A 12793-nucleotide genomic window follows, 5' to 3' on the forward strand; every position below is an offset into this window, starting at 1 on the left:
AGATGTTTTGTGCATATGTACAGTTGTAACATATAAACTGCATCATTGTATGTTGTGTGCACTCTGCCATTTATGGAAATAGTTATTTGTTTTTTTAATTTATTTTAACCTCCTTTTTTTTTTTTTTACAAAAAATCACCCATATAAGAAGTTCTTATTACATAAAATAATATTTCCTTGAAGATTCACAGCAGAACTTCAAGTGGTATGTGTGGTATACTTAAGGGGAAAAAACCTGGCAACTTTGGCAGCCAAGATGAAAGTTGGGACTGGTTGGTTTGTAAAAGAATGTTTACAAACAATTTTCCCTCTCCCCAGGTGGTAATTTGAAGGATAACAACTTCAAAATCATCAGCATTATATTTTCTTAGGTTAAGATAATCTTTCTTTAATTTGAAAGCCATAGAAAACAGGCTTACATGAAGATTCCATGGAATCCTTTAGCAGAACACTAATGGTTTACACAATTTTTAAACATTGATGGAATCTTCTACTTCTAACATGGTGATTTGATTCATGTAATTCACAAATCTTCTTTTCCAGACAACCTCTAGACATAAAGTTCTTGTTATGGAATTTTGTCCTTGTGGCAGTTTGTATACAGTCTTAGAAGAGCCATCTAATGCCTATGGTTTGCCAGAATCAGAATTCTTGATCGTATTGAAAGATGTTGGTATGTGGAATTTTCCTTGTGTAATTCATTGTCTGTTTGGCTTGTCTAAACTTTTGAGTGTTATACCATAATTTGTAATTCCTTTGAGTACACAGCCTGTGTTTCAGAACTATTGTGTTGGTCTGAGTTCTGTTAACATTGGATGTATATACTTCTGCTAAGTCTTGCATCAGTAGCCTGCTATTAATAGTTTTTTAAAAGTTGGAGGAAATTTTTAAAGAATTAAATCTAGGGTGTTTTTTTTTAACTTCAATTTTTATCTACCCTGCTATAAATAGTTTTGCAACCATGCTACTGTTACTTTGTGAATATTTTGTTCATGTAAATGTACTCAAAACTTAAGTCTGTAAAGACATGATTGGGTATTTACATGTTCAGTAAGTGCTTATTGTAAAATTAATATGCTGGAAATATGTCAGCCATGTTACATAGGCAGCTGATGAATATACCTTATTTCATAAGATTGTATAGCTATTTTAAAGACTTGATTCTTTGGCATATAGGATTGCCACAGTATACCATGTCATTGGGATCGTATACATATGGAAGTTATAGTTGCCCATTTCTGTACCCTGACCGTTCATTATATTGGATTTTTAAATATAAAAATGGTCCAAAATCCTGTTCTGAACTTCAATATCATCTGTTGTTTCTGGTTAATTTTGGCCACTGGCAGAAAAAATGATACTGCTTAATCTTCTATTTCTTTGAAAATATTCATATACTTACCTTTGTACTTTTGTGTTTAAGTGGCTGGAATGAATCATCTTCGAGAGAATGGAATAGTGCATCGTGACATTAAACCAGGCAATATAATGCGTGTTATAGGTGAAGATGGTCAATCTGTTTATAAATTGACAGATTTTGGGGCTGCTAGGGAATTGGAAGATGATGAACAGTTTGTCTCCCTCTATGGTACAGAAGAATACTTGGTAAGCCCATTCATTTAATTTTAAAGTCCATGAGATATTGAATCACTACAAACCTTCCAATAAGTTCTTGCAGTGACATCTTAAGACATTATGACACCATCAATATAAAAGTAAGGCATATATATATATATATTAGAATAATTCAGCATAGCAATTATACCATCGTACTTACCAGATTTATTTTTATCTCAAAAACATTAAACAAGAGTGGGGTCCACATGGACTTTGAGGTGAAGCTCATTTCCCCTCTCCCATGACTTTGTTATTCCCTTCCCTGGCAGCCCCCATAGCCTCTACCTTTTCCCCTTTCCACATTCTAGCCAGCTTACCTTTATCTGCCACCTGCTTTTCAGCTTTCCCTCATTTCATTCTCCTTGGCAGGTTCTTTCCTGGAAAACACTGGCTGGGGCTGGACTCCATTGCAGAGTAGGGAACCAGTACCTCACTTTCCCCATAGCTCCCCTCCCAATACAATTTCATCTTTCCATCTTCCTGGCAAACCCCATGTTATCTGTCTCTGCTTCCCACCCACTGACTAGTCTACCTTTTACGTGCACTATATCTTCTGCTATATTTATTTATTCACTTCATTTTTACTCCTCCTTTCTCTGCAATGGGGACCCAAAGCAATTTGCATTTTACCCTCACAGCAGCCATGTGAGGTAGGTCTGGCAGAGAATGTTTTACTCGCCCAACAAGCTTCTATGGCAGAGGTGGAACTTAAACCTGGGTCTTAGTCTGATACTTTAACTACTACACCACACTGGGTATGATAGCTCATGGCAGGTCTTAAGCCAGTTTTTTATGTTCCATATCTGAGCTGCTTTGCTCCACAATGGGGACCAAAACAGCTCACATCATTCTCCCTTCTACGGTTGCTAATTCCAGGTTTGGAAATTCCAGAATATTTGGTGGGAGAGACTTCAGCAACGCTTATACACACTGTTGCCCAAAGGAGCCATTTTTGCCTGAGCAATTGATCTGAGCCACTGATCTTAAGCAATTGTATGTTTAGGAAATTTCCAGACTTTACCTGAAAACTGGCAACCCTACTCTCCTTGGTTTTATCATCACAAAAACCCTGAGAAGATAGTGACTTCCCCTAGCCATCCAGCAAACATCCAGGACAGAGTGGGGCTTCAGAACTCGCTGTCCTAGACCCTAGTCTGAAACACTAACAACTATACCACTGACTTTTATATGATGGTGGTGTTGCATTGTAGTGAGCAGCTGAGCTTGCAATGGTTGTTGGTGGGCCTGATCTAGACCGTTTAAGCACTGGGAACTTCACTGCCCCAGCTCCCGTGCAAGAGCACAAATCGGGGGCGGATGAGGTACACCGGGCCAAATGCTTCCCCAGGTGGGTGTAGGAAGAGGTAGGGCAACCTGCCACGACTAAAACTCCAGCCTGCAGACCGGTATGAAACGGTCTCCAGTGCATAAACGGTCTTAGTAAGTCATTTCTCAAAGGCCAAAACTGGAACAGAAAGGATCCTGTTTATTCCTCTGCCTTTTACTGACAGAAACCAAGGGTTGAAGGGTAGTAATATGGTTGTGATTGCTTTGCAGAATCGTTAATCTATTAAAAGTGCAGGTGCTGCTTATAGTATTTTGGTGTTTTTTCAGATTTTTCTGCAGAACAGGGTAGTTTTGACTCTTCATGGCTTCTCTCTCCATATTTATGCATTCACAGATGGAGCCATGTTTAAAATTAGATATATTGATAATAATAATAATTGTTGCACTTAGAAGTTCCTATTATGTTATTATATGGATTTATGAACTCTTTATGGAATGTTAGAATATCAAGGATTGCTAAATGTAGAGAAAGTGTGCTTGGAAGTTACTGTTTCTCTCAAGATTTTCACTTTGACCGTTTATGCACTAAAGGTTTCATGCTGGTCTGCAGGCTGGAGTTTTAGTCATGGCAGGTGGCCCCACCTCTTCCTGCACCCACATGGGGGAGCATTTGGCCTGGTGCACCTCATCCACCCCCAATTTGTGCTCCTGACAGGGGAGTGGAGCAGAGAAGTTCCCAGTGCATAAACGGTCTTTGGCTTGTAAATTTAACTTCTGATCTTTGGGTGGCCACCTATTTTATTGCTTAGCCACAGCAAGTGAATTATTTCTCTTTGGCAAAAAAAAAATACATATTTACAATGATCTTGTTTGGGGATGGATTCAATGCGTGTTCTAACACTAATACATTCTTAGTGATAAGAGAGCCAGCTTCATGTAGTGGTTAAGATTAGTAGCTTCTAATCTGAAGAATCAGTCTTGAGTCTCCACTCTTCCACATGCAGCGTGCTGGGTGGCCTTGGGCCAGTCACAGATCTCAGAACTCTCTCAGCCTCACCTACCTCAGGAGAGAGGAAAGGTAGGCAGTGGAAAGCCATTCTGAGACTCCTTCAGGTAGGAAAAAAGTGTGGTACAAAAAAACAGAATAAAATGCTAAGTTTTATTTTAATTATTTACAAAACTTATACGCTGCCTCTCTAGAGACTTGCTTTCCGTTGTGTAATTTCTTACTTTCTTACAAATAATATGCAGCTAACTAGAACACACAAGGGCTTTAATATGAAGATTAATGGCTGAAAGGAAGTGGCCATGAATATTGTTCCATAAATATCCGTGCATGAGTTTTCTCATTTCACAGTGCTATAATGGGTAGACTTTAAATCTTTCCTCTTGCATCTGTTTGCACATGAGGTTTGTGTAACCTTTTTCATAAGTGGTAGAATAGCTTTGAAATGTATTATGCTTTATTTTTACAATTTCCTAGTGGAAGTTCCACTCAGTCTGTGAGCAGAAAAAGGTTTATTTGCATCCTGTCTATAGTGATAATGATGCTAGCCATTAAGTCATGTTTGACTCTTGGCAATCCTATGGGTCAACTGTCACCACATTTTTCAATCTTTCACCACTTCTTTTAGTTGAATAATGCTCTGGCTAATGTCCATTTTGATCATATCTAACCACCGTGTTCTTTGTCAACCTGGTTTCCTTTTACCACTGACCAGTCCTAGCATAATTGCTCTCTCCATTGTGTTGGATCGCATGATATGGCCAAGGTAAGTGAGCCAGAGTTTCGTGATTTTTCCTTCCTTTGATAGATCAGCCTGTCTATAGTATTTTGTACTAATTGTTCATAAAACAACACATTCCTACCTTTTCTTTTTCCAACTCTAGCACCCTGACATGTATGAACGTGCTGTATTGAGGAAAGAACACCAAAAGAAATATGGTGCAACAGTTGATTTGTGGAGCATAGGCGTAACTTTTTACCATGCTGCTACTGGAAGTTTGCCTTTTCGACCTTTTGAAGGACCTCGCAGAAACAAGGAAGTTATGTAGGTAACTCTAGAAAGAGACTCTAAATGTATATTTTCCTTTTTCAAATAAAAGTGCCAAAGTCAGCAGTTGAGAAAACAATAAAAACACAATCTGAAGCATTTTTTTGTAATTTAGGCATGTAATTATACATATCTGAGAATTGTAGCCCTTTCAGTATATTGCAACAAAACCAAAAAAGGAATCTTGTAATAAGACTAGCAGATTTATTTCGGCATAAATTGTTGTAAATGACAGCATGCCCTCAGTTGACAGACACTTACACTGAACAGAAGGGGAAAAACTGTAAACATTGGGGTTAAAAGGTATAGCCTGTGATATTTTTATGTAAGATTGACTTGCATATAAGGTAAGTTGGTGGCCATTTTCAGTGCTAGTTGAAGGCACCAGCCTATCATTTCTCTAGCATTATTTTATTTTCCAGTGACTCTTGTCTTCTTATAGTATGACTATAGTACAATAGCCTCAGTTTAGTCATTTTAACTTCTAGGGAAAGTTCAGGCTTGATTCAATCTAGAACTTATTTGTCTTTTTGGCAATCCATAGTATCCATAAAACTCTCTTCCAACAACACATTTTCAGTTAATTCATTTTCTTCCTGTCACCCAGTAATGCCATCTCTGTTTTTCCAGTTCTTATGTTCCTTCCACCATTTTTAAGCTACTTTCATCTAAATCTAATCCAGTTTTCCTTAAAATGTGTTCTGCATTTAGATTGAAGAGATAAAACACATCATTGTCTGACACCTTTGGCAGTCAGGAACCATTGTATTTCACTATAATCTGGCCTTGTGTTCAGAATTCAGGTAGCATATCAAAACAATCAGATGTTGTGGCACACCTATTTGTGTTAAAACCAGTTATATCTTTCATGTGCCATACAGTTTAAAGTTTTGCTGTATTCTGTGAAATACAAGTTGATTTTCTTTTGACATTGCCTTGTATACTCCAATAACAAACATGAATTTGTAATTTGATCTGTAGTGCTTCCTTTTCTAAATCCAACTTGAACATCTAGCATCACTTGCTCTTTGGTGTAAGATTTATTTATTTAAATTTGCTTGTTTATTATATTTATATACCGTCCTCCCCTGAGGCTCAGGGTGGTTTACATAAAAAAGGGAAACAATACAGATAAATTCCTTAAAATTACATACATAAACATACTTTTCGTTAAATAATCGTAATTAGGTTGGAATCTGTTGCAGCATAGGGAACTTCTATTAGTAGTGTCTTTTAATAACAGTAAACATGTGGTCTGCTGGAAAACTATTAATAGCTCAAATCTCCATTCCTGAACTATATTCTGATGAAAGACTTTGGAATAAGAATTTGCATTTAACAATAGAGAAACTTCATTAGAACATTACTGAACTTGAGTTTTCATATTGACTGTGTACAAATTTGTATTGCAAAGGTATAAAATTATAACTGGAAAGCCTTCTGGTGCAATATCTGGAGTACAAAAAGCAGAAAATGGTCCAATTGAATGGAGCCGGGATATGCCGATTTCCTGCAGTCTCTCTAAGTAAGTTGTGTTGCACTGTTAACTTGCTTAAATGGCAGTAAGTGGATATTCCTCTGTGTTTCCCTTAGTTACCTTAGTGACAAGTGAAGTGCCCCAGGGATCTGTCCTGGGGCCTGTGTTGTTCAACATATAAATGATTTTGATATGGGATTAGAGGGGATGCATATTAAATTTGCAGATGATACTAAACTGGGAGGGGCAGCAAACACAACAGAAGACAGAATCAGAATACAGAATGATCTTGATAGGTTTGAGAACTGGTCTAAACTGAATAAAATGAAATTCAATAAGGACAAATGTAAAGTTCTACATTTAGGTAGGATAAACCATATACACCAGTATAGGTTGGAGGAGACTTATCTTGGCAGTAGTATGTGCAAAAAAGATCCAGGAGTCTTAGACCATACATTGAACATGAGTCAGCAGTGTGGCTAAAAAGGCAAATGATATTTTGGGCTGCATCAGAGTGTCCAGATCACAGGAGGTGATGGTATTGTTTTACTCTGCTCTGGTTTGACCTCACTTGGAGTACTGTGTTCAGTTTTGGGCACCACAGTTGAAGAGGGATGTAGACAGACTGGAGCGTGTCCAGAGGAGGGCAACAAAGATGGTGAGGGGTTTCGAGACCAAGACGTATGAATAAAAGTTGGGGGAGCTTGGTCTGTTTAGCCTAGAGAGGAGACGATTGAGAGCGGATCTTATAGCCATCTTCAAGTATTTAAAAGGATGCCATATAGAGGATGGAGCAGAGTTGTTCTCTCTTGCCCCGGAGGGACGGACCAGATCCAATGGGATGAAATATATTCAAAAGAAATTCTGTCTAAACATCCGGAAGAAGTTCCTGACAGAGTGGTTTCTCAGTGGAACAGGCTTCCTCAGGAGGTGTTGGGTTCTGCATCTTTGGAAATTTTTAAACAGAGGCTGGATAGCCATCTGATGGAGAGGCTGATTTTGTGAAGGTTCAAGGGGGTTGTAGGTTAGAGTGGATGAGCGATAGGGTTGTGAGTGTCCTGCATAGTGCAGGGAGTTGGACTAGATGATCCAGGAGGTCCCTTCCAACTCTGATTCTATGAATCTACAATGGGAAGGGGGTAAACACCAAAGAGGTGCTTATCCATGTCTCCTCTATATATTTGTGAAACAGCCAGGGGTGGTGGGACGTGTCCGGCTGTCCAAGTTGGAATCAGGCCAATCAGGGTGCCCTGCCCCTGCAGCTCCTGCCCTCTGTCCCTGGACTCTAGCCTCTTTGCTCTCAGATACACCTCAGTGCCTGGAGCCAGCAGCAGGTTAGGGGAGAGGGTGCTGGCCAAAGCATCGTGGTGGAGGGCTTGCTAATGAGGACCTCTGGGCTTGCTAAGCAGGACCTGCTAACAAGGGCCTCCTGCCCTGCTAGGCTGAGCCTGCTAACGAGGGTCTCCCAGGTTGCTGACTGCCTGCTAAGGAGCTCTGTCCCGATCCTGCTAACGAGCTGACCAGCCCCCGCCTGCCCCACTTGATCCAGCTGCGAGCTGCAGTCCAAAGCCACCTTAAGCTGCCTGGCCAGGGGCCAGAGGAGGGGGCCCTTTCATGGCCCGTTCTTTAGAATGGGCTTTAAATGCACTTTTGGAACAATAACTGTTTCTTTACTACATCTATATTGTTAACATATTTGACTCAGAAGTACCCAAGATATTTTCATAGCATGATCAAAATTTGAACTGCTTATCCTAACTGTGTAAGCAATGGATGGGTAGAAAGAAATATTCTGATGATAATTTCCACGTCAAGATGAAGAATTCTGCATAGCAATCCAGGGATACCGGGGAAGGCAAAATGTAAATGTAATTAGCAGTAACTTGGTGTTTTAATCCTCGTTAAGATCATATAATAAACCATGGCTGAGCCGCAGAGCTAAGCTCTGCATCTGGAGAGCATTATAGAAAGAGGTACAGGTAAACATTCCTTGCAAATGGAAACTGGCGAGTCAAGATAAGTCCATTACTCATAATTTTCTCAGTCCAAATATAAACCATGATTAATGTAAGCTGTAATTTAAACATCCACTTCAAACCATGGCTTTAGATACTTAATGGCAGCCAACCTTTATGCATCCTGTATACCATATCTAGGAAACAAATTATGGTAAACATTATGGCTTGGATCTGTAGCACAAGAATAGTCATAGAAGAAAATATTCTGACTTCATCTCTTGCTGATTCTTCCCTTGGTGGAAGTGCCTTCTGCCAGCTGAAAATGTCATTGGAATTTAAGCTGGAATTCATGTAGAGGTTCACTTGACAATAAATTCCATGGATTTCACTAGAACTTCCTTGAAAATAAATACTTGGGAGGTTGCAGCCTTGGAATTAAAGTGTTTTTATGCAGCACATAAAGGGTTTTCATGCAGGAATGCCTTTGCCATTAGGTTAGCAGTGGCTCATGGTCTGCAGTGTATCACCCTTCTAGGGTTCTTGACTGGGTGTGATGAAATTCTTGACCGCAGTGATAACTTACAGTAGCACTTTCCACACTATTTTTTGGAATATATCCTGCTATAAGATAAGAAAGAGAGAGGCTGGTCAGTGATCATACCAGTCCTGAAGCCTGTGCGGGCCAGCAGGAGCGAGTGACTTGCGTACCCTTTCAGTTATGTAAAATGCAGGTTTCTCTCATCTAGAAGTGATGAAATGGCTAACTAAATAGGTGGCCCCACTTTATGTGAGGTAGTGGGAACAACTATTGACCAGCTTCTCATCTGCCTGTTCTACCAGCAAGATGTTGCAAACATCACTGTGCTGTTAACACATAGTATAAATACATGCAATATTGGCAAGAGGGAAGAGACATGAGAATATATTTCTGAAAATATAAAATAATCCTTATTTTCCTTATATCTTTAGAGGCCTGCAAGTACTGCTCACGCCTGTTCTTGCAAATATTCTTGAAGCAGATCAGGAGAAATGCTGGGGATTTGATCAGTTTTTTGCAGAGACTAGTGACATACTCCACCGAATAATTATTCATGTCTTTTCTTTGCAACAAATGACTGCACACAAAATTTATATTCACAACTATAATACGTAAGTATTCCTGAATCTTCATTTCCTACCTGACGTAACTGTGATCTGACAGAAGCCTGTTGCATATGGACAGAACAGATTTTCTCATTAGATCTGAATGTTTTTATGTATATCACTTTGATATTTGCATCTACAGTGCTGGAATATGCAAGATCTGTAGAGTGCAGGATTCAGAATCATATGAGGAATGTCCTACAGGAGTCATCAGAGAAGATATGTACTTAGCATGGAATAGGAATTTGATATAATTCAAAGAACCTTCTCCAGTAACCTGTTTGTCTCAGTTGGAGACTTCTTGCATCTTTGAGCACACTTCCCCCAGCTTGCCTCCACAACAGACAGAATAAATGCAGAAAAACAGAAGAAGAAGAGTTGGTTCTTATATGCTGCTTTTCTCAACCCAAAGAAGTCTCAAAGCCTTCCCTTTCCTCTCCCCACAACAGACAGTTAGTTAGCTCTTTCTCTCTTTTTTTTATACAAAGTTGTTTCTCTTCTAAATAAAACTATTATTTTGTGCAACTGGTTTTGTGTTCCTCTTTCAATATTTAAACTCTGCCAATTGTTATAGAAATAGAAGAAATTATAACAAATAGTGCTATCACCTTCATTAGCTCTCCTTAATTTATTTTCGAGTCATAATGTGTGCTGTAACCAAAAAACTGGTTAATTTTATTATTGTAGCTGCCAGAATGGTTATTGTTAACAATTGGAAAAATGCTGAAAATTTGGTAATAGATAAATGGTGGGACAAACTAAAGCAACTTATGATTCTAGAAAAAATAACTTATAAGAGTAATTCAAGGATCTTGTCCAAGTAATGGATTTGATTCAGTCTGGAATAATGTAGTAAATACAAAAAGCATTCTTCAGATAGAAATGTATGGGAGTTAATCATGTAATTATGTTAATTTGTGTATTTAATTAATCATTTTGTGTGTTTGTTTCTCCCAATGTATTTGTGTTGGCATCATAATTCCCCCCCCCCCGTTTTTGTCTACCAAATTAAAAAAAAAACCTCTGCCAACATATAGATGGGAATCAAAGACTTAATTTATCTTCTGGACAGGGAAGAAAAGATCTTATTAACTTGTGTATAAATAGTCCATAACTTTATTGCTACGACTTCAATTAAATTCATGTGGGAAGGCACAATGTTCTGTCAGCCCTGAAATCATAGCATATATCACAGAGTGTATGTTGCTAGGGAGTAAAGGTGAGAAATGTACTGGTCAAATATACTTACATTGACCAGCTGTGGACAACAGCTGTATAGTTCCCCCATGGCATGTGCCTGTTTACCTTTGACCTTAAAGTCTTCCTTTTTCCTTCTGAGCCAGATGCAAACAAGTGCTTATGCCTGAGGGAACTGTGCTTTATTGTGTTGGGGATGATGATTTCCTAAATGTGATATTGATTTGTTGGGTTTTTTTTCTTTATGAACAGCGCTGCCATATTTCATGAACTGGTCTACAAGCAGACAAAGATAGCCTTGCTAAACCAAGAACTGATATATGAAGGCCGGCATTTAGTTCTGGAACCCAATCGATTGGCACAGCACTTCCCCAGAACTACTGAAGAAAATCCTATAATTGTCGTAAGCAGGGAGCCTGTGAGCATCGTAGGATTACTCTATGAAGAAAGTATGGTGGAATCTTTCCCCCCTCCCTTAAGTGTTTTAAATACAGTGTTTTGTTTATAATAATACTACTAACTATTTAATAAGTAGATTTTTAAAAATACTTGTTTGCTATTGTAACCTCATTAGATTGACCTTAGAGTTGTAACTTTTCATTGTTGAGTTATTTGAGTGTCTTCTAACCAGATTTAAGTCATTAGGTTGCTTAAGCCTGACTCCAGTTTCAGTGGTCTTCCAAATCAGTAGTCTTGAATTAGTTTAATTGGATGAGAGCCTTTTGTATTTGTACCTTGGAAAATACATACTATAAAGAGTATATGTTGATTCTGAAAGCTTCTTGTTTAGAAGTAGCTTCTTTTTCACATCCAAAACAATTACTGGTAGGTAGAATCTCTACAAAGCCATTTTGTAAAATTCTTATCCACCTTTTTTATTGGTGGGAAATTACCATCCAGTTTTCAAGTCATACATGTGTGGCCAGTCACAATTGAGCAACCTTCAGTTTAGAGACTGATAGATTTGTAAGACTTCACAAACAAGGTAGATGTTAGATTTGAGTCCTTAGAGACCAACAAGATTTGGGGGCTACAAGTTTTTGAAAGTCACAGCCTACTTCTCTCAAAAGCTTATACTTCCCCCTCCCTGAAAAAATCTCTTAAGGTGCTACTGGACTAGGATCTGTCTGTTCTACAGTAAAACCATCTCAGCTACTATCTGAAATAATCTTCATGGAAAGTAGGTCTTGGATGTGTGACTGACTTTGGCATGATTTACAAATTCATTCAGGGTTGTTATTTTTTGCTTCTGTGGAAAAGTTTGGTCTTACAAAATAGTGACGACCTAATTGTATTCCAAAGAGCCTCTTGTGGCGCAGGGTGGTAAGGCAGCAGAAATGCTGTCTGAAGCTGTCGGCCCATGTGGCTGGGAGTTCAATCCCAGCAGCCGGCTCAAGGTTGACTCAGCCTTCCATCCTTCCGAGGTCGGTAAAATGAGTACCCAGCTTGCTGGGGGATAAACAGTAATGACTGGGGAAGGCAAACCACCCCGTATTGTGCCTGCCATGAAAACGCTAGAGGGCGTCACCCCAAGGGTCAGCATGACCCGGTGCTTGCACAGGGGATACCTTTAACTTTAATTATATTCCAACAGAAAAATGGAATCTAACCTTTTATTTTCTTGTTAAGGGTAGCTAAAATCTGAGCGAAAAAAGGGAACTCAGAACTTGAACTTCTATGCTATTATGGTATAGAAATATTTAGCATTTACCACAACTGAAAAAAACTACACAATTTTGAATATTGACTAGAACAGCAAATACTGCTTACTTATCTCTTCAAACTAAAATTATTTCTAGTCTAACTTCTGCATATTTGATGGTTCTGAAAAGGATACTTGGAATTTTTATTATTACTGAAGCTTTTATTATATTTGTAAAGACTGTGTACATTTCCTTCTTTGTTTAGAGAAATGGGAGAATATTTTAACTGCTTCATTGGGTGCATTCATATGGGTGATGTTTTAAATAAGACCTTTTCTTTTAGTTTTACTGCCTAAGGTCCATCAACGTTATGATCTGGATAGTGATGCAAGTATGGCTAAAGTAAGTATTAATGAC

The 12793-nt window shown here is 38.6% G+C and overlaps 1 protein-coding gene across 1 annotated transcript in view; it reads left to right on the forward strand.

The window, feature by feature from the left end:
- TBK1 (TANK binding kinase 1) overlaps positions 1-12793 on the forward strand; it is a 29547-nt gene that overhangs the window by 6115 nt on the left and 10639 nt on the right. The window contains exons 4-10 of the mRNA XM_077338695.1: positions 544-673; positions 1424-1605; positions 4795-4955; positions 6373-6483; positions 9363-9542; positions 10986-11182; positions 12720-12778. Coding sequence (XP_077194810.1) covers positions 544-673; positions 1424-1605; positions 4795-4955; positions 6373-6483; positions 9363-9542; positions 10986-11182; positions 12720-12778 — 1020 coding nt within the window. The remainder of the gene's footprint in view (positions 1-543; positions 674-1423; positions 1606-4794; positions 4956-6372; positions 6484-9362; positions 9543-10985; positions 11183-12719; positions 12779-12793) is intronic.

This window comes from Paroedura picta, chromosome 5 (assembly GCF_049243985.1).
Source record: "Paroedura picta isolate Pp20150507F chromosome 5, Ppicta_v3.0, whole genome shotgun sequence".
In the NCBI taxonomy this organism is placed as follows: domain Eukaryota; kingdom Metazoa; phylum Chordata; class Lepidosauria; order Squamata; family Gekkonidae; genus Paroedura; species Paroedura picta.